This window comes from Melospiza georgiana, chromosome 1, assembly GCF_028018845.1.
Source record: "Melospiza georgiana isolate bMelGeo1 chromosome 1, bMelGeo1.pri, whole genome shotgun sequence".
In the NCBI taxonomy this organism is placed as follows: domain Eukaryota; kingdom Metazoa; phylum Chordata; class Aves; order Passeriformes; family Passerellidae; genus Melospiza; species Melospiza georgiana.
In genome coordinates this window covers 82,865,432-82,888,850 of record NC_080430.1, presented here as the reverse complement: position 1 = coordinate 82,888,850, position 23,419 = coordinate 82,865,432, and the positions used below count along the sequence as shown (strand labels likewise).

Below are 23,419 nucleotides of genomic sequence, written 5' to 3'. Positions count from 1 at the left end.
AAAACTAAGCAAAAAATCCCATATAAAACCAGCTAAAGCCTGAAAAACTATAGATAATGTTGTGTCCTACCTTCCTGAAATTTACAACCTTGCCAGCATGCTACTTCTTGCTTCAGGTCTGATCCTCTGGTAACCTAATTTAATAGACATTTTACAGACAACTTGAAGCACATAGAACCAGACTTGCTTCATCATCCTACTTCCTTATCCATAACTCAGCTTTTCACTGGTTCCAGGATATTAATTGAAGTAATAACTGCTCTCGTAATGGTTATAAGCTGAAGAAATGTGAAGTTTTGTTAGATAACCTCTTGCAGGTATCAGCAACTAGAAACCCACTGTGGTGTTAGAAGTAGGTGACACAGCAACAAGGCAAAGTGCCTGTAAGTGTGTAACTGAGGATCTACTCACTGAAACTCAGCCAGACACTGCTCTGAGTGCTGCTTCCTTCACCAGCCACAGCAGCACTGTCAGGTTCAATGAAACATCCCAACTGCTGTGCACCAGTGTGACGCCGTCTACAGCAAAGGATAAATCTGATGTGAATTAAGTCAAGGCTCATCACACTTACATAGGTCTGGGCAATTCCTCAGCGGGAATTTGCTGTCACAACTCTAATAGGACAAAGCAGAAATTACAACTGGATCAAATAATCTATATACATTGCCATCTGAAAATTATGTGTATGACTTGACTGTGGTGAGAAATCTGAAATGGTCACAAAGTTGGGGTAATCCACATAAATATCTCATGGAGCTCTCACATGGGATTTCCGAAATAATAAAATTTTACGATCAACAACAACCACCCTTACTTATTAGGATTTACAATCTGGAATCATATTATTTTGTTTTAATAAAAGAAAAAGAATAAATACATTTCCCAATGTTTCTCAAAAAAATACCAAGCCAGCCCCGTGGCAGCAAGGGAAGAAGCTAACTAGTCCCCACCAACAGAACCTGTGCACCACTGGAGGGGTGACAAGGAAATGTGAGCTGCTGAGGAAGAGATGGTTAGACAATTGCTCTCTAAAAAAAGCCCCTGCCTTTGTACTTGAAGAGTATTGGCTTTGGAAGAGAGATTTCAACTAAATTCTTACAGCTACAAAAACTCTAGAAACACTCCTGAAAAAAAAACCCAACTAGTTTTATATAAACTATATAATTTAAACCCAATGTTTTTTTTTTTTATTTTTTAATTTGAATTTACAAATTCAAATTGAATTTACACTGTCAAATCCTATGAACAGTAAATGACTCCTCAAAGTATTGTTTTTTTCTGGATTTGCTTGTGTAGTTTCCAGAAAAGAATTCCTGGGCATTGATCTGCTTTACTATGTATTATGAATAAACATTATTTTACTGCCATAAGTTACTCTACAATTCTAATGAGTATTACCATGTTTATTCCTAGGATTTTATCTTTTGCTTCTGAAGAGGTAAATCAAAATATGCTGCTCAAGACAAGAGTAGGGATTGAGCCTAGAAGGTCCTGGAGTTCTCCCAGTTCACATGTCCATTTGGCTTAAATCCTTTATTCTGGAGCAATTTCAATGGCTTCAGAAGGGCTGCTGACTCCAAATGTCATGTTTCTCCTCCTCTCCCAAGGAGTTATGAGCCAAGCACCCAAAATCAACAGACCCAAAGTGAAGACATGCATCACTGAAGCTCATCTTAATTTGAAGATTTTAGTATTTGTGCTTGTAGTCTCATTCCACAGCTTATGGAAGCCAGAAGATTATTTTTAGAAGAGAAATTATTCAAGTTTCAGGGCTTTAAAAATATTACTTTAATTTGGATAAAAGTTGGTGACAGGATGAGAAGTTAGACAAAGCGGTTAATGGAAAGCACAGCTTGCTTCCCATGCCTTTTCATGATGATGGTGAAGCCAGCTGTTTGCTGGCTGAAGGTCATGCTGGGAGTACCACTCCTGTGTGAGCCTCTGAGGAAGGCCACTCCCTCCTCCTCTGCACAGACCTAACTGGGGGGAGAGGATGGAGAACCCCGTGGAAGCAGTGCCATCACTTGAGCCAAGGCACAGAGCAGCATTAGCAGCAGGGCCAGGCAGGTGGCAGAGCTCCCCTGGAGCAGCCAGCCCTCCCAGGGACCCTCAGTCCCCCGAGCCAGCGCCACACGCTGGGGCTGCCACGTTGCTCCACAGCTGCTGCAGCTGTGTGACACACACAGTGCTTCTGTCTCCTAGCCGGTGCAGAGGGCTTGACCTCAGTGCTTCTCGTCTTCTCACTCTGAATTTCAGTGTACAAATGGCTTTTACTTACACGCGACCCTTTCTGCAGTCCAGACACAGCACAAGTTCAGTGCTTAAGAAGCCAAAAGACAAATAGATATTGAAATACGTATTTAGGGCAGCAGGAGGCTTAAAGAAGGGCTCCTAGTCAGACAGTCATTAACTGCAGCAAAATTGTCTGGAACTGGCTGAGGATTATTAAGTTTTCTGTAGGCTCTTTGAAGTGACATTTTCAGAATCGGTGGTTAAACTCATTTTTTTTGAAATGAGATATACACCTCCCAGCCTCCACCTCGGCTTCTCTGAAAGCAACACCATTATTCTCCCACTGTCAGCATTCCACCTCAAAATAATCTATAATATTTTCTCTTCCTGTTTTTCTCTTCCATTGCAGTGCAAGGGATACTATATGCTTCTGAGAGTATCATCCATTTTCTTTCTTTCAAAATACTGCAGATGGCCTTGGTGACTTTTCTCTTTTTTCTAATGCACTTTTTGATGTGCATTGTTATCATCTTCTAATCACAGATCTTGTACCTTAATTTTACACCTCATCCCTTGATTTTAGCTATGAAGAGACACACGATGAGGGAGAGATAAGTGCTAATTACTTGCCAAATCTATTCAAGTGAGAAACAGCAAGGAAACTATCCCCGGTGGTTTTATAAAGTGCAAGTCTTGGATGTTTTAGGCAATCAGTGAGGCATTGCTTTACCTATCCATAATTAATTATTGATTTCCTGTTGTGTGAATTGCAAAGATGACAAGACCTAATCTGATAAATAAAATAGCTGCAAGAAAAGAGAATTGTATGTGAGGCAAAGCATGAAGGACAGGACTTCAGATATGGCAGAGTTCATTATTCATTTTGCTAAGGTTATATGCAGCCAAAAAAAACCCCTTTCAAAACACTGCAATAAAATGAAATAAATTCATTTCTCAAAGCATCACTTTGCCTCTTATATGGGAAAAAAATTGTTTCCATATATTTTAGAAGAAATGAAGGCAGTACTTGGCCTTTCAGCTAGAATTTCTGTTCTTCTATTTTCTCCTGCACAATGTATATAAGCTATAATTTAAATTGTTAGAATCACAAAAGAGCTATTCTTGCTTGTATCTTGTATGTACAAAAAATATGTACAATGATTTTTTATTTGTATTGTAATTTTCATTCCAGTACTGCAATTCCATCTATCTTAACATGTATATGATCTAGAAATGTGAACTGTGGCTCTTGGCCACAAAATTTCAGGAGAGAGACAAGTACTACTTTATGTTCATGGTCAGTTTCTTAAATCTACTGTCCTTCCAAAGGCTAGAAACCAATCAACCTCTTACTCTTACTTTTCATGCATTAAATCATAAAATCAACCAGATACAACTATTATACCTATGAGTGTAAAATATGTAAAAAAAAATCATTAGCAAAGTGAAATTTGCACCATTCTCCCTTATGGTAAAGAACATGGTACACTAATGATACTAACTGTGATCAAGAGCCATTAGAAGTTTGTGCTTCTCAAACAGCAGCAGTGCAGCTGAAAACAGACAATCATTTTGTTCAAATGTGGAGCTGTCTGACACAATAGGAATCAGTGCCCCTTCAGAAAACTCACTGGAAGAACTCATGCTCTCCTTGGTTTCAGGTGAGAAGTTTGTGCATAACACACTTGGATCAGAGAGTTAGAGATCCCAGTTATTGCTGTTAACCTGTGTGAGTTTAAGGATATTCTGCTTTGAACATGTAGCTCACCAGCACACATGGACATTAATAATGAGAAATGCACATTGTTTTTTACTGATACCCCTTTAACAGTTTCCAATTCACGAAGTAAGGATTGTTAACTCAAAGAGAAACATTGCTATTGCACCAAAGATTACAACTCTCAATGTAGAGGATCCTCAACTTTCTCTAAAAGCACTCTGTTCAATTAGAAGTAATAAACCAATTCAGAAACTTCCAGTGAAACTTCTCATTTCTACTTTTTGCAGGAAGAAGTAGCTACAGCTTTTTCATCAAGACAAACTGTATCAGCAACTAAGGAAGTAAAACATGCAGAACAAAGCACACATACTACAAAAGAGACTCCTTTCAAAATATGAAGTTTCTTTCTTTTTTCAAGTCTGAAATGGCAGACATATTTAGGGTATTTTTGAATTTCTTTAGCAGTTCTAGGAAGAGAAGAAGAAAGAAATGAGAAGGACTTCCTAGTAGTTTTCCCCCCATCCATTATTAGATGATGTAGAACATCAAAGAGATGAAAGTAGGATGTTGATGCAGCAGCTTAATATTTCATTGACCTTTGACTGAATAAACATGTACCAGCCATACTGAACACACACTTTTGACCTCCTTGTAGAACCCAGAAGGACGAGGATGGTGATGGCGCCAGTACGGCAACACAGCTCAGGGTCACAAAGACACCCACTGCTCTGCACTGACTATCCCAGCTCAGCCATTTACCTCTGAGACAGAAATATGCTGTGACTGACACAGCAATTAACTGATTTCCCTCCCCTCTGTGCTCCATGAGTGTGCTACTACTGCAAGTAAGGGTTCTAGGGGTCTGATCCACTGTGAGCAGCCATCCAAAACCACCCAACAATCCTGCTCAAGTCTGCTGAGAGGAACCGAGTTCCCCACCCATACTCTTAACTGCACATCTACTCTTGATCTGTGCCTGGACCTAGATATGCAAATATTAAGCATATAAGTTAATTAAATATGACATTTTGTTCAGAATGGTAGAAATCATATTCCTTGAATGACTTTTGGAGAAAAATATTGACATCAATTAAAAATAGTTTCTCTTTGCATGTATCTATAAAACACCTTTGAAACTCTTTAGGAAGATGTCTGGATTTTTTTCAGTGTTGTGCATATGAATCCAGCTAAGCATTGTTTTCCATTAACTAATGGAAATTAGTTTTAAAACATTTAATACCTTATTTAAATGGACTAAAAATGCTCCCAGTGCCAAAAGATATGTAGTTAATTTTCTTAGGTCACTATATTCAATTCAAATATTAAAATCCAATTTTATTCTGAGGTACCATACTTTTGAAAAAACATCTGTAGATGTGACCTATGCATAACCTTCTGGATTCTGGATGCCTCCTCATAGCTCTACCCTAAGGATATTTCAGAAACTTCAGTTATACAATTCCCTTCAGAAAGAAAGCTTTAACTTAGAGATACTGACTCCTGGGCTGCATTTTAAATTTTCTTTTCTTCAGAAAAGTTCAAAGGGTGGAGTACTTTGGGGACAGACTTTACACAAGTATGAGATTAAATTTCTCTCTTCTAAATCTGTACTTAGCAACCTTAGAGTGGGCTTGAGTTTTTAAGTGAACAATACCTCATCATTGCCTTATGAATCAGCTAGAGCTTACCATGAGACCCAGCATCAATGCTGAGGATGCTTCAGTGTCACATATATATGGTGCATCCTAGAGGATTGTTTGGATAAACTTTGATTCTTTACTCATTTGTTTAGCACCTCTTGAATCTAGTAGATTTTGAATCAGAATGGTGCTAGCTTCCATGCTCTCCTTAGTGATTATCTGGAAGAATTACTGCGAAATTTGGTTGTTGAATTATTGCTTGCTACAATGCTCAATGCTAGAGGGAAGTACTATCATGCCCTTAGCACCCTCAGGGGAAAAGCAACAGTCAACTGCAGCTGTAGATACTTTCTAAGCACACAATTCGAACCATTAAGGTTTATTTCTTTAACATTCCCAAGGTCACTTTGTTTGGACATAGAATCACAAATCTCCTGAATCAGAAGGGACCCGTCTGTCGCAGACATCTTTTCATGAAAAATCCTTTCCTTAGGATTTTTCTTCCTGAGAAGCTGAGAGGCCTCAGGAACAAAATGTAAACAATGGTTATCTGCTGCTGTGGAATGCAACAGGTGCATCTGTGATTGGTCCATGTTGGATGTTTACAATTAATGGCCAATCACAGCCCAGTTAGCTTGGACTCTGTGTCCAAGACACAAACCTTTGTTATTCATTTCTTTCTAAGCTTAGCTTAGCTAGCCTTCTGAGATGAAACTTTTCTTTCTATTCTTTTTAGTACAGTTATAATATAATATATATATAATAAAATAATAAATCAAGCCTTCTGAAACATGGAGTCAACATTCTTGTCTCTTCCCTCATCTGAAAACTCCTGTGAACACAGTCACACCCATCAGAATCATCAATTCCAACTCTTGCTCCTGGCACAGGACACCCCAAAGGTCACACCCTGTGCTGAGAGCATTGTCCAAACCCTTCTTGAACTCTGCAGGCTGCTGCTGTGACCACTCCCCTGGGGAGCCTGTTCCAGTGCCCAGCCACCCTCTGGGTGAAGAACCTTTGCACAATATCCAACCTGTGGGTATTGTGGGCACCATAATTAAAGGCAGTGTCCTCTAAATCTACCCTGTGGTAGCCTTCAAGTTTTACATCAACACAGCCCATTTGTGTATACATGTACATGTATGTGCAGAGAGGTATTTACCACCAAACACACAGATACGTTGTCCAACAGATACACAAGTATTTGCAAAAAAAAAAAAAAAATCAATTAGTTTTGCTCTAATTCTGCTCAGTTGTCATACCTGATTTTTTAAAAATATCTCATTTATTATTGAAATAGTACAAGTAAGGGCAGGCCTGTTTTCATGAAAAATGATGGCTGGTATTGAATTTTCAGTTCAGCCCAGACTATCTTAGATTGCTGTTAATATTTTCAATATCATCATAGACATGGAAAATGTTTTAGAGAGAAACATGTATATGCTGAAAGATAACCAAAGGAATGGTAGGTGATACTTCATAGTAAAAAAATCTTTGTTGAGGGCATCACAAAAATTTTGACTATGTAAAATGCAAAATTATTAAAATAAATTATGATTATTAGTATATAGTAAATTATGAAATCCATTAGGATAAAAGAATTGAGAACATCTCCTTGCAACAACTGACGTTGAAACAAATAATTTGATACTTCTCCATGTGTTGCCATTGTGATATAAGTAAGAACATGAATAGTTTGCATTGCAAAATGTTTTTTACCCTCTCCAGGCCATGCAAAGTATATTTTTATAATAGTAATCACTTCCTATCTTTCAAGTACTGTTTGAAATAGTTAATAAACTGAAAATTAGAAGGACTAGAAAAAAAAATTGAGACGATGAAAGGCAAGGAAATCAGAACATATTCACTTGATGCCACTAGTGAAATGATAATTATAAGCATTAAAAGGAAATCAAAACAACATTTAGTTTGACTTAGCATTTTGTAATGTTTTTGTCTTTTTGTAAATTGCTCTTCTTAAAAAAGTATCCAAAAGATTTAGAATGGTAGCACAGATAGGTGAAAACAATACATGTTTTGACAAATGATGAAATTTTTCTTTCTCTATTTTTAAAAATTCAGGAGTGGTTTTTACATCACTTTTTTCCTGTGTGAATACCCCTGACTACTTCTGCATAAGCCAAAGAGTTTACCTCTATATGTCAGTTCAATTTATTTGCACAATTTCCCCTTTAGGATTCATGATTTTTCTCATGATATGTAAATTCCTATTGTGAAGACAAATAGGGTGCTATTCAAGCAGGCAATTGGCAATCAAAAACTCAGAAATGTTAAAATTTTCTTGCCAAAGGTTTGAATGATTCTTAAAAAAACAATCCCTGGGAAAGTTTATGCAATCAAAAGAGGAAGTAATTTAAATGGTGAGTTTATATGGTGATGCTGCCTAGGGAAAATTATGTTGAAAAAGTAACATCAAGGTAAAAATGAAATTCTAGACTCTCATATCACTGCTCACTGAAGAGGTTCTCGTGTCTCTAAGAAATAATGTGAAAAGATTATCATATTATTCTTTGCTCTGTAGCAACTACCGGTTATTTGCTGCAGAATACAAAATATGCCTTTGCTTTAATGATGAAATTCTTCATCTATTTGTGTGCATTGGGATAGGCAATCCTATCTGACATGAACATTGGAAAGTAATATTCAACATCAAATGTAGAATTAAGAATGCACACACACAAATCAGTAATGCTAACATTTTCTCTAGTAATGAATCCAGTGACAATTTCAGTATTCAGTAATTTGCAATACTGCCAGTTGATAAAAAGCCACATTTAAAATGCTTAACTAAAGGCAAATCACATGTTCCTTAAGAAAGAAAAAACCAAAAGTATACATTTGTAGACTCTAACTCTTTTGCTATATTGGTTATAGAATCTCTTTCTACTAAAACTAATCAGATGATAATTTAAAAAGGCCTGAGAGTATTTTACTTTGGCAAAAGATTTTCACATTTCCTTTATTTAAAGTCAAATTAGGACTTTGCCCAGTTCCTAATTAACAAAAGAAAGTACTGTAATATATCAGATGATGAAATGCTGGGTGTTTTAACTATATTCCTGTTAGCTAAAGATGAAAAGGATTTACCCTAACCTTGAAAGATATTTATGTCTGGAATATTTAAATGAGGTCTTCTCTGATGTCTTCTCTTTTCCAGGCAAACTTAGTACAAAAAACCAAAGAGATGAAAGAAATAGCATAGCTACTATGTTCTGTGGGGCCAGGAAAAACACGTAAATTCCAACTTCCTCTAAATATTTTATCAGAGATAATATACAGACATATATGTACGACTGCCTATATATGTCTATATATATGTATATATATATATATAAAAATAAATAAATAAAAATAAAAAATATATATATGTATATGTATATGTATATGTATATGTATATGTATACATACATGCATAATGCACAGACATAAACACAATCACAATCATTCATGGACTTACTAGGATGTTGTGCAAATGCAGAAGGCGATTTGGTTTTGCCATAATGCCACAAAGTAGTATTTTATTATGGAAAGAAATATTAAAAAAAAAAAAAAAAAGGCCAGTCCAGCTAATTCTCATCTATAATTCTGTCTGAAGGAAACATATATTATCACTCTTAATAAAGATTTTAAAATTAGTATTTTAAGAATCTCATTGACTCTTAGACACACTGATTTTTCTATAAATGTGCCATTTTACCAGTTTACCTGGGATCCCCTTATTGAAACGTTCAGCCATTGCTTTTTTTCTTAAGAGATGTTGTTGTGGCAGAAAACAAAGCAATGTGCTTGATAAATTTAAAATGCTGTTGCAACACAGTGCTTATCAGCCTCCTTTCTCTTTGGAAGGTTGAGACAATCAGGAAAGAGATCAGAGAAATGCTAGGAGGATTGTCAGGGAACTGGATTTAATGCACTTGTCCCTCTCATTGCTGTGTGCTGTCCTCAGAGAGAGCAGAGCTCTGCACACCTTCCTTGCAGGTACCCTTCTAAGTGAAGTGAGGCACTTTCCATCTAGAACCTACAGGGTTCAGTGAATTACACTGTGCAACTTAAGAACATATTCTCCAGTCAGGCTTTGTTACTTTTGATTCAAAGGCCTCCTGAAGAACAGCTTTGGGTACAAATCTCAGTATGCATGAAACACAACAATTCAAGACTGGTCAGCTGACAGCCAGAATACCTGGGTTGGGGAATAGATTCTGGTTTCTTGGCTCTGGGAGAGAGTATGCTGAGCGTGCCATGACCCAGAGTCGTGGGTTGGTGAAAATCCTCTGTCATCAGTCACACTGAAGCTTGGGGACGCCCACTGCCATAAATCAATCAATCAGTCAATCATTTATTAATCAGGTACTTGCATTTTCATAGTTAATATAAAAATGGGCTCTAGACAATGCCTTCTCTATAATGATACTTTAGTTCATGTTACAGAGGGGGGTTTATCTTAAATTAATTCATCCTTTTTCTAAGAGGGTGACATATTAATCTGAAAAAGCTTTTGCCAATTGTACAGAAATAAATTAAGCCCTGCTGAAAGATCAGCACTGCAAAGTACATATGCTCATGAATAATCTGAACACATGAATAGTTCCTTCAAGTCAAGCCACTATTTTTGAGGAATTATTATGCTCTGGATTTAGAATTTAGATCTTTAATGTAAGGTTTAAGTTCTGCACAGACCTTTTCACTAGATAAATTTAACCTGAACCAGCTTCCTTTTGGGGGATGTCTGACTGATGATAATAACCTTACCAGAAGAAAATCCAAATGATATGTCCCAAGTTTACATGATTGGACGTTGTAATTAACATTTTTAAAAGGTGAGTAGATATATTTTACTTAAGAAAAGACTTTAGACTCAAAAGTCCTTGAGACTAAGATTTTGAATTTTAATGCTGTCAATTTTCATGGAGCATTTATTCATAAAGGACTTCTCATAAAAGCCATCTTCTTCTTATTCTGAAAGTCACATGAAAAACAAGTCTTTTTCTATATCCACATGGCCTTAACTGTTAAGAAGACTTCAGGCAATTCTATGTATTTTTTCTAACCAATGACAGACGAGGCCATCTTCAGAGTGACTCCATTAAATGCCTATCACAAAAGTATGCCTGCTGTAAATGGCACAGTACAAGCTGAAGCCCTGCACAGCATCCCTGGTTTTCAACATTGGGTGCCATTTTTATTCAGCTGGCAGGCGAATGGGACAATCATTTCTAATATTCCGTGCAGAACAGAAACCTACCACAATAAATGGGAAAGAAAAATATTTTCTACAAATTCATCATGACCTCTACTTACACACTGGAAGACAGAGTAAGTGTAAACATAATGATAGAATGTAAACATATTTTGTTGGAGCCTGAGTGGTTAGGCAAAGGAAACCAATTACCAGAAAACATATTCTTCCTGACAGTTCCTCCAGCTCTTTAATACTACACACATTTAATGCTAATTGAAGCTTGTTTTTAGCTAATAAATTTTCTTTCATGTTAAGCTCATTTAGCACAACCCTTTTGCTCAAATTTCCTCATGTAATTTAACAAGCTATCTGTATTTAAGAATAGTTGGTTATTTTCTTGAATACTGACATAGAAAAGACTTTACCAGCTAATGGAAATTTGCCCTCTTACAGACACACCTGTATTTTCTCAGCTGTCCCCAAACATTCAACCAGTGAACACCCTAGAGACTGGAGCAGGGACAGTGATAGTGAGTCAAAAATAGGTGCCTTTAAAGAGGCCATGTAGCAGCTCTTAAGAGGCTAAGCATAAACAGGGCAGGATCTCTCTTTCTGGATGCTGTAAGCAGCACTTATTTCTCCTGCTAACTCTATAATACAGGTTACCAAGACACTTGAAGAGGAGGGGTGTACCAGGAGTCTGAAGCAAGGAACAAGCTGTGGGATACCTTCTGTACCTTGTTTTTCCGACATGTTGAGCCACTGATCCACCCATGAGGCTTTGGGCCATGGGACCATAAAAGGATGTGTGAAAATCAGATTTTAAGTAATTTGGATCAAACTCATGAAAACAAAGATAAATGATCATTTACGAATATATGTCTTGTTTGCCGAAAACAAAGTTTGAAAATGATGATATTGTCTTCGGGAGACCATATTTCCTATACCAATGAAAAATGTCATCATCTTTCTAGAAATTAATCACACTAAATAATCTAATCACTGTCTATATGTGACTAAACCTGAACATTGTTTTCCTCTTGGTGGACTTTTTCAGACTAGATTTCTGTACCAGCTATTGCTTGTAAATTAAGCAGTACTTCCGATGAGCTCTTGCATGATGAAGGACCTGCAACTTTTGGGGTGGCTGGCAACTCCTTCACTTCAAGACTAAATTAATTGCTTCCTCTTTGTCTGTTAAGCCTCCTTCTTTTTTTTTTTTCTCTACAGTTTTAGGACCAAGAATATTTATGCATTTTTGTAATTTTTCCTTGCTGTACTGTGTTAGGATAGTGCCAACTTAACCACGTCAGGGAGCAAAGTTGATTTTTTTTTCCTCAAAGCACAAGCCTACAGAGGACTTTCTAGGACTACTGCCTCACTCACAGATCTGAAGGCTGTTTACTTTCTATGTCTTTTCTATGCCAGCCCAGCCTAAAGAGTCTGTGTGTCCCAGTAAAGCCACAACACAGCTTCCATGACCTAGAAATCACCGGACACTGGATAGAACCTGCAAGTGCAGGGTACAGGTTGTGGCACAGCTTTGCAAACACAGTGCATGAGATATTGTGAACCTAAAGAGCATCCACACCAATCCCCAACTCTGGATTTCTGTCAGTGCAGTTTATCTTCTGCTGGCTGTAGGATGTTCCTCGCAATGTTGAGCAAAATTAGAAAAATGAAAGAGGTTTTTGTGTTTTGGGGATCCAGTCATACTTGGACGAAATATACTGACTGCTACTGTATCAGCAGTAAACATGTACTGCCTTCTTTGCCCATTAATACAAAGAATAATACTTCTATTCATTTTACAACTTCTTACTTTATTGAACATGTGAACATGTAGCTCTAAAATATGCCACGATTCAAACTATTTGGTTATATTGTTTCTCACACAGAAGATAAGTGTTGCTGCTTTCACTTAACTATAATGGGATGCTTGCAATTTCCTTGTATTACAATACAAAGTTGTATCACTGTTGGCCAATTCTTTGAAAGCAGTTGTATAGATACTTTGGTATATGGGAGCAAATTGCTGATGGTTATGCAATGGGATTTACCTGCACTTCAAAAAAAGGCTGTGCAAGTGCAAGATACTGCAAGTGCCGATCACATTACACTCAGCATTCATTTTTACTAGTACATATATATTTTAATGGGACAAAACAAAGATTGCAATAATCCAGTATCTTTATATTACATAAGTAGCAAACTATTAGTCTAATGCAAACTTCTCTAATTTTCCTATCATTAAACCATTGCCACTGCCTTCAAAACAATGGTTAAACTCAGACAGCCTGAGTCAGCCTATTACATGCAAGTTTAATAAATGTTATAATTTTATAAAGATTATTGTATGTATTTCAACAAAAAGGAGTATTTAAAATTAACTATCTGAACATTTTTATTAAAAGAAACCATATTTATACAAGGCTTAACAGCACATATAATAACATGTAATTAATATACAAATATGTAGCAGAGACTGATCTTCATTTTAAGATTTTGTGTAGGAGTTAAGTAATATAGATACTAATACAATTCTCTTCCTGATATTATAGGTGATCTGACTGCTATGAGTGTCGGGAAGCTACCTCTAAAGCTAGCCTGCCCTATTTTCCATATCACAATTATGCATTTGTGGCCATGAAAAATGCTGTTGTAAGCATGTAAGGTACTTAGCACCTGAGCATGCTTAGCATGTAAGTCCATCACCAGCAGTCACACCAGCAGCCAACAGTGTCCCTTAGGTAGCAGTAAACTCAGCAGCCACACAGCACAAACATTATTACCTCCTGCATAGAGCAACCCCAGAAACTGCTTTTCCATCACGGCACATATATACAGACAGAAGGTTGGACATGAGCCAGATATTGTAAGAACCTCTAAGTGATTATGGTGCAGAACAGCTCAGCCTCTACAGTGCAGCCACCCACAAGTACAGAAGTCAGGCTATGCACACTTCCACTGTGTTACTGCCTTGGATCAAGAAAAGCCTGCTCATGTTCGTTCCCACCTCTTAATGGGACAGTTGAGGACCAGCTTGTGACTTGGAACGTCTTCACATATGGTATCCCTAGGGCTGCCAAGGATGACTGAAAATACTGGAAGAACAATGGGAGAGACTCAACAATCATCTTCCTCACTCCTCAGACTTGACACAAGCAGGGCTGAGGCATGCAAAAGAACAGCATTTCACACAGAAGGTCAGCTTCTGCCAGCTTGAGATTTGCTGCATACATTTCATGTAACTAAGCTATTTTCTTGCGCAGAATACTGCAACACAGGCCACACCACTGTGAACCTTCCCTACTTCACAATCCTTATGACTCAGCCTTAACTAGGGCCTGAACTGAAGACGCCACATGAAGTCTTAGCTTTCTCTGATGGGATTCCAAATACAAGTATCACTTACATAAGATGTGGCATTCCAAGCAAGAAGACACAGAAGAACTAAATCTGCAGGCTGATACTCACACGGGCCATAATTCAGTTTGGAAATATTCAGCAAGAATTACTGTAAATGTTTCCATTTACTAAGTAGACACTTACATTAAAAAAGCTATAAGGAATGTTGTTTCACAGGGTTATATTACTCTACTGCAATTCATTTCCAAGATGTTAGCAGGCCTGTGGGAATGGCACAGTACTATGGACTCAACAGGCTGAAAACCAAGTATATGATGCCACTGTCTGCTGGCTGATTAGAAACAAAGCTACAGGTTTCTGCCCAGCTCCATATGGAGCTGGTCCCTAAGCACCTCTCCTTCAGATACTCTTGTTTACAATCTCATGAGGAAATTTGGGAGCTGAAGGGCTGGAAATCTGCTAATCTCCTCAGAAACACGAGGAGGCGTAAGAAAGACTGTTCTAGTAGGAGACCTTACATACGTTTGTTCAATGAACAGAGGATTTCACTCTCCAGGGCTGTCAGATCCAGCACCTTTTGTATGAATTTATTTCAAAATAAAATTCACATCCACTTTTCACCACCACATACATTTTCAAAGGGCATTTTAATGTTAAAAGTAGAAGTTAAGGAAAAAAAAGAATGCCAAGTATCTGAAACTTTAAACTCCAAGTGATTTTCCAGTCACATAAACAAATATTTTGGTCTAAAGTCTCTCAGCCCCCAAATTTGGATAACAGTATGAAAGATGATAAATCTAGAAAAAACCCAAGCCTTACCTTCTTGTAGAGACTTCTCAGGTCTCTGTACTGCCACATACTATTGAGGACCTGAGATGCTGCTTTCACCACTTTAGGCGAATGTCTGTTACACACGTACATTTAAAAAGGGAGAGAGAGAGAAAAAAAGAGTGAGAAAGAGATTGTTAAATAAAGGACACCATACATTCCAGTTTTCAGATGCATTGCTACAGATTTAAACTTTTCCATTTCTCACGAATGAAGTGTGTTTCAAGTATACTGTAAGATCTTTGCCTGGCATCTTGGAGACCAAGGTGTTTTTAGGCAAGGGCAAGATATCTTATCTCTATAGTATTAATCAATCAGTGAGGGGGAAAGAACTTTTGCATCTCAGTACACACAGGGATTTCTGCTGAGAGCATAGTAAGAGGAACAGGAGGTAACAATTGGCAAAATTGATGAGGACCCAACTGGCATTATGTACATCTAAGATATGCTACAACTTTTGGCATAAAGGACAATGAGACAGAACAGAATTTCTTTCTTTGCAAGCTGCTGAACTCTAGCTCAGGACAGTCTGCTCAACTCATTTAGCTCCTCTCAGTAGTGGCCAAAAGAAATTCCAGATGAGTGATAAGCACTGGTTTTGAAATGCAGAGCCAAGATGCAGAAATACAACTGATTACAAAGTTATGATAAATTTCATTAGGAATCCAAATGTGGACTAGGATTTTGCTCACACCATTATCCTTTAATGACAGGAATACAATGGGGTGTTGAAAACCATGTAACTTCACATGGTATTTCTCTTCAGAGAAGTTTTGAAAGAAGATCCAAACTATGGTTACAATCAGCGGATGTCATATAATCCTGCTGGAATAGGTAATTTAAAAATCTAAAAAAAAAACCCCAAAACAAAAAGGGGTCAAATAGAAAAGGACCAGGAAGCTAACCCAGCCCATTAAGGAAGCATACATTGTGCAGGATCAAAAATACACATGGAACAGTAGATTGCTAGAAAACCTTGCAAAGGCCAAAGTCCAGAGTGAGGATTGATGGAGTCTGAGGGAGTCATTGAGGTGATTTATGTTTTACTCAGAGGAGGTATATGGTTTGAAACATCAAAGACAAACCAGAAGACCAGCAACTGCTGGTTTGGGCAGAGGCCAGGCTTTGGTTCATTCTGTGACTTCTGAGAAGAATCACTGGTAGGCTGACGTGCAAGCTGGTAAAGCGTTTTTATGACACAACTAATTCATTAATACAATTCCCTAGTAATTTATTTGGTGCTTTTTTCCCACTTCTATTCCATTTCTCACCCAGAGTGGAGCAGTAGGTGGGTAATTGGTGAGCAAACGGGGTTTTGATAAGCCCTTTCAAGCATAATTGTTTTTATTATACTTCCAGCTGTACTGGCTAGTGGGGTGCTGATAAGCATGGAGTAACCAGGAAAATAACTGTGCCAACCACTCCATGAGTACTGAGGAGAGACAGGAGTTATGTGAAGCTGATATGGGCTTGGACAATATAAATAACCTTATGAACACCAGTTCTCTCATGTGGTCATACAGAGAGGCTGTTCAAGCCCCGGGCATATTCCAAAGGCTATCAGGGCTAGACTACTGGCACTGACACATACCAGGATGCATGGCCAGTTCAGTATCCTGCACATTCAGAAGCAGTTGCTTCATACTGGACAAAACAACTTCATACAGAAGTGATTTACTGTATTAAAGTGAGCATGTCAGAATTTTCTATCAGTCCAACAACTGGCAATTTTGGTTTTCAAACAATGAATTACCTGTAAGACACCAAACCAACAGCACACAGTACTGACACTTCTGAAAGCTGAAAAATTGAACTTTTACTTAAGATGGGCATTTGCAGCACTTTGGCTGACAGGTTTTCTTGTTCTAGAACTGTGTAACCTGTAAAAAGAATAATATGGGACTGCAGGTCTAAGTACTTGAGAGGAGGGATACATATCATGACTTGGAAGGGCATTTGGGAATTACTCTGCTCTAGATTAATTAGAAATAGATGTCTTTCACAGTTATGAGATATATTCAGACAAGTAATTTTGCCCTTGGATCCTCCTAAAACTGCCCATGATACTTCAAAAATACCAGACTCAACAGGTATTAGTATTCTTTACCAGATAATGAACAGGTAGACAGATGCATTATTCTGAGGAAATACATATTCAACTTAAGAGAAATGGATATGAACCTGCTTGCAATGTCAGTACATTTGATCTAGAAAACAGAAATAAAATATTCAGGTAGATTCAGTAATAACAAACTGCAAATATAAATAAATTGGCAGAGCATGGGGAGCTCCCAAAGCTGGAATCACAAACTTGGTCACACTACTTTTTACGCCTTACAATTTGAATGCAAGAATGTTTCAATAATGAATTTGGTATGAAAGGAAAAGGGTGACAATAGAGGAAAAGAAATGCAATTAAATTATATTGGCAATGCTCCGATCACAGAGGCGAGCATAAGTTCTCATACCAAATGTAGGGTGCATAAATCTTTCCTTCAGGTTGTGGCCTGGCTTTGTGGGGCTCTTTAAGAGCTCTGATGCTGCAGTAGGCTGTGTGATGACAGCTCCAAGTAGGTGGACTGATGGGTTTTGTACACTACAGTGAAGGCTTTTTGTTTTCAAACTGCCATAGTCCCATTGCACTATACTTCATCAGCTTGACAAATATGAGAACCAGGCTATCTGTTTTAGGCAAAAGAAGGATAAAGAGTGAACTCCTCATGAAGAGTGTGTACATAGCCAAACAGACAAGATGAAAATGTAGCTGTTCTGAAAATGTCACAGTTGTATGCAAGACATTTTTTTGCCTCACAAAGCAGCCTAAAGGCTCTCTCAGAAGCAACCAGTCAGAAAATCCATGGATCTACTACCAAGCTGGTGGCAGGGAAAAGGGTGCTGTGAAGAGGGACAGTGACTTTACATTCTTCAGTCCTAGATCAAGAGAAGCAGTACCAGAACTGTGGTGACGTCCTTCCTTTCAAAGGACCCCTCCACCTGCATGTCACACCTTGTACAGGGTGCAATCCAACCACTCTGATCCCTAATGTTTATTGGGATCTTCTGCAATTTCTTAGAGGTAGGGGTTACTGTAGATAATTACTTTTCCTGAAAATGCACATGGACTGCACTCCCTGCACTGAGGATGGCACATCAAAAATAAACCAAAGCAGAGGGAGACTTTTGGTATTGGCATTGTCTGTTTCTTGTCACCCTTTGCACTAGGCCACGTGATATCTGTTGAAACTAAAGGATTCAACTTGCGATTGCACAGAGAAGGCAAACACATTCAGGACTAGTAATAACTGCTGCAGAGGTTAAAAAGGTGCAAGGTGATTTGCAAAACATACTTGTCTCCTTTACTCTTAGATATGCCAACCAGTTTCTCAATGCCGCCTGCGTCCCGTAAGGCCTTGGCATTCTCCATGTTTTTAGTGATGACTTCGTGCAGAGTGCAGCAAATGGCAGTCACGGTGTCATCAGACATGGCCTTGCTCGCTGAGCTGTTGCTGTTGTTAGCGCCTGGCAGTCGGTGGACCAGATCCCTCATGGCATACTTGCCTTTGTTGAAAGAAAACGAAGGGACAATTCAGAAGATACAGCAATAAAGGGTGAGGGAGCAGTACAGGGAAAACACGCAAGACTAACAGCACCATTTGCATCATTGCAGGTAATTTAATTGGATACTGATGTCAATTTGGAGCAAGTGATATTTACATGATTGCACGTTCAAGCATTTCACACATTACAGACTCTGTTAATACTTCCATACTGCATCAGAGGCTTTGGATATGGCCACATCACCCCCGTAAGAGAACGGAACTGTGATGGTAAGGCCCAGTATCTGCACAAAGATAATCTGAATGCCACAACTCACAGAACTTGGCAAGTCCTCACCAAACATCTCACAGCTGGTTACCACAAAGTGAATGTGCATCAATTGTTAAAACCACAGCAGCGAATGCAAACCCAGTCATGTTGTTATTTGTGAAAAGGTCTTCTCTGAAGACTTCTCCCCTGTACAAGGTTAATTCTAATCTACATGCAACAATTTAAATGGGTTTAGTGGTGTTTCTTAGACTGTATTGCTCAAGAGGATGCCAGCTTTTTCACACATCCTTAGTTGTATGCACGGTACTGGCCAAAAAAGGAGTCTTTCTAACATTTATTCAATCTGGCCTTTTGCAAGGATTTCCTGAATAAAACACTAACCTCCAGAACTTAAAATCTCCTCAAATGAAAAGAATTTTTAAATGGTCACATCAAACATTTAAATAAAAAGAAATTCTGTATATTATGTTTAGGCTTGATGATCTTTTCAAGCTAAGTGATTCTAAGATTATTATAATTTTTTTCATGCTTAAATAAACAGATTTCTTTTTCAAAATTGCACTTAAAAGTCATGCAGTGCTTGTGAAAATAACAAAAAATCAGCTTCTGAGAATATATCTATCTATCTATCTATCTATCTATCTATCTATCTGTCTATCCATCTGGCAGGATTAGCAGCACAGATACACCAGATATATGGCAGCACAGATAGACCAGAAGCCTCACATCAGTTCTAGAAGATTGCTCTTATGGTGACTGCTCAATCCTTCAATGTGATAAAGAGAAGATCAGAGAAGGTGAAGGCCTGATGAAATTATTACTGAGGTCAGTGAAACAACTCTGAATCACCTTCAGTGCAGATGTGCTAAGAATTTGCATACAGCAATCACCATGAGTGTATCATGCAGGATGAAAAGGACAGGAAAATTGGGGAATATAAACATAATTAGTAATCTAATCTACATTACATTTTGTGAATGATCAGGTATGATTATTGTATATAATATGGTAATTTAATCAGATTTTTTTGATAACTTAAAAATGTTTACACTTAGTGTTTATGCATACTTATTAAAAATCTTATTTCTGAATTCATACATTCAGTTCTTTGTATCCATATTTGAAGCAGAGGCAAGAGGAAAATCACATCTTTTAACTACCAGACATTGAATCATTTTTATTTCTCACAGTTTTGCCTGATGTGGTGGAACTACAATCAGTCATTTGAACAGAATATTCATAATACATATAAAAACTTAAATCTCTGTACTGAACGGTTAAAGATAATCAAATAGATTTTTGTGGTAATGCAAAGTGTTAGAAAATACTCAGTCTATATTATGTAAAAACATTCCTGATTATAAAAAGCATTAGACTGTGTACAAAATGTGTACAGTAGGATTTGAATCTTTCCAGTGTGCTGCAATACAAATACAAATCCTGTCCTCAAATATTTTTATTTCTTTGAACTTAATATTTAATTTACTTGCACTGTAATGATTTTAAGCAATATTATTAATATCAGATGTAGAACAGTTGTTAGAACTTCTTTCTCTTTCAGAAATGATTCGTTTGAGCAAACTGAAAATCTTCCTTTTCCCCACACATTTATGAAATAAACTGCAGGAAAGTCTGAAATGCTATTTTCACCTGCATCTGTCAGTTCTGTGGAACATGAACACATTAATATCTGTATATCACTTACAGTGAGTACTTCAGTTTGCAACACATATCAAATTAAGCTGGTGTTTCAAAAAATAAACTATCATTTGATGTAGCTTTTTCTCCTCTAGTGCAGTGTCTGCCACTGGTTGGGAGTAAGTACAAGTAGATAAATCAGATCAGTGAGACTTTTCTGCTTTACTCTGTGCACACACCCAGACTAGACCAATATTCCTTTTTCTTTTTAGACCTCACTTAAATTGAAAGAGAGCATCTCAGCACCTCAGTCCTCTAGTGGAATCAGTTCATGATGATAATTTCATTAGCAGCCAAAAATTACATCCCAGAACAGTGGATGTAAGGAAATCAGGATGGCTGCCCCAAGCAGATTTCTTTCCTGGAACTGGTCTAGTATTCCAGGCAGTAGTATTCACACCAGTACACATGCCTAGACATGCAAGATGGTTCTTACAACAAATAAAGGCTTTGGAGCTGTCAGGGAAAGCTCAGTTGGAAAAATTTAACAGACACAATCAAGCAGGTTATAAGCATTCTGGAAATGCCAATGCTGAGCAGTTCTAACATTTCAGCTGTGCACACCCTTCAGTAAGGCATGAGAAGAATAAGTCAGTATTAAATATTTTAAAACAATAAAACAGGCTTTTTATACATAATGTGTAACAGTGGGATAGTACAGCATTCCTTATTCTGAGCAGTTGTAGTAATTCTAGCCCAATATTACCATTCAATTCTTAAGCAGAAGCATATTTAAAGTAAAATATATTCTGAGTGGGTTTGGTAGGGTTTTTAAATTGCTTTACCCTTCTTTCTCCCCTAAGAATTGCATCGAATGTAGCCTTTGGATAGCAAGTAGAAGCAGAAGACTCACATTTTGTAGATCTAAAATCTAGAGGCTGTATTTCATCTGTGGCAGCTGCGCAAGCTGGTGCCCAGTTTGGAGACCTCCCTACCAGAAGCTGTAATGCCAATGCCAGCCTCCCTGCCAGGAGCTGCCTGTTGGGGATGCAGGCCTCCCTCCTCTCCCTGCCCTGTCCCCAGGATGCAGCAAAAGGCAGAACTGCTGCCTCCAACAAAGCTGCTCACCCATGTGGGTACAGCAACTGACCACAATCCAGCAGGCATCATGGTCAAGGACACCAAAATGTCCTTCCAGAGGTTCACCAAACACAGGTGGCACACCAGCTGGAAGAAGGAGGGAGTGACTGAGCTACAGAGTTGATCCAAGTCACTGTTTATGTTGGTCTTAGAACCTATTAAGGAGTGTAACTGTTAGCCCATTTTCTGTGGTTTAAGTACTTCAAACACTGTGTTAGCTATGTGAAAATGTACTGAAAAAGCAGGGAATTTGCTTTAATACAGAATTAAGCCATGGAATTTGAAAGTCAAGTATATATAAAGTACATTCTTTATATTGCAAGAAGTTTTTCTAAAACTATACATATAGTTAGTTAATAAATCTCTGTAGAACATGCACAGAAAAAAAACCTGTTAGTTATTGGTTAATTTCTCTTATCTCAGTTATTCTCCTACTTCTTCACTACAGACATGAAGAAGAGTCATGTTTTCTACCACCAGCTATAGAAGAAACCTTGCTCCACAGTGGTGTGAATGTGAAGTCCTCCCACAGGTATTGTTGCACCAGCCCAACACAACTGCGATCCCTGACTTCTGCACTGGTGTGTGCTACATTCTGCAGAGTTTTTGCACTTTGAATTTTGTTTGTCCGTGTTAAGAGCCTCTTCTGGAAGCAGACTGAAATGTGTAATGGAAACCAGTGTTGGAATGTCAGCAAAATGATATCTAGCACTACTGTTATCTAGCACCACTAGTAGAGAGCTGAGCAATTCAGCTTGCAATACAAGAAGCCTCCCTGAATGGAAGAAATGAGAACTGATGGGGATGCTGGGAAGAGAGGCAGATGTGTGTGAGGATTATATTAAAATTAAATAGCCTTGTTAATTTTCTTTAGGGTCCATGCAGAACTACTTTAATCTACAAACAAATTGATTTTTAAAATTTATTTTTTGTATTTGAACAACATTACACACTGTAAGACCCAAAATTGATTTGAAGCTTTTAAAGAGGATTTACATAATACGATTAAACATAGCCAACAACTCGACGAGGAAAAAAGAAAACATATTTATTTGTCCAATTTTACTTTTAAAGGAAGGAAGAAAGACATAGAATAGACATAATAGGAAAGCGGTTATCTTGTGGGTGCTTGGAAGAGCATTTTTCTGATACTATACATTTAAAAGTTATTTTTCTAAGATAAGACATCCATCATTTTCATATTAAGAAGGTGATTCATCTAGCATCATCCACTGTCTTTGACTGTAAGAGGATAGCATCTGCTTATTATTTCAACAATGAAGATTTAATGTCTTTTCCTTTGCATGATAAAAGCCTCAGCACCTTGATACCTGCCTCCATTACTTAATTCAGGAAAATTTTCACATCAGAGGATCAAAAAACTGTCCTAAGAATGATTCTGCCTTCAGAGCCAAACAGCACAGCAAACTATTCTTGTGGTAGATTAAACCAGAGCAAAATCATCACAGATAAGGTTCTACTTCTGGAAATACTTTCCTAGTATTGCCTTGAGACAAACTCGCTGCTGTTGTAACATTGTTGAAACCACTTCCATTTTCACTCATCTCTGAATAATGTCTTTGACACATTGGCAAATGTATTTAATAGTTGTGACATGGTTCCTAGTTTGAGAATACAAGATTAGGAAAATTGACCTATTAAAGAAACAAGACACCCCAAAAAGATATTAATTCCAACACAGACCCCTGTCCTAGAGATAGATCTTTTTCAGTAAAAGTAATTGTTCACTATTCCTCCCCTCCAAAGATATCCATTAATTCATATCATGTAGCTAGCTAATATAAAAATGGCAAAATGCCA

General features: G+C 37.7%; 1 protein-coding gene across 5 annotated transcripts in view; it reads right to left on the bottom strand.

Annotated features, from left to right (window-relative positions):
* Positions 1-23,419, bottom strand: part of CTNND2 (catenin delta 2) — a 635,183-nt gene that overhangs the window by 18,517 nt on the left and 593,247 nt on the right. For 4 of the 5 annotated variants that reach the window (XM_058042059.1, XM_058042094.1, XM_058042067.1 and 1 more), the window contains 3 exons: positions 18,340-18,550; positions 14,984-15,068; positions 9,797-9,922 (listed from right to left, as the gene is read on the bottom strand). In XM_058042059.1, coding sequence (XP_057898042.1) covers positions 9,797-9,922; positions 14,984-15,068; positions 18,340-18,550 — 422 coding nt within the window. The remainder of the gene's footprint in view (positions 1-9,796; positions 9,923-14,983; positions 15,069-18,339; positions 18,551-23,419) is intronic. The other variant, XM_058042075.1, reaches the window with a different exon arrangement.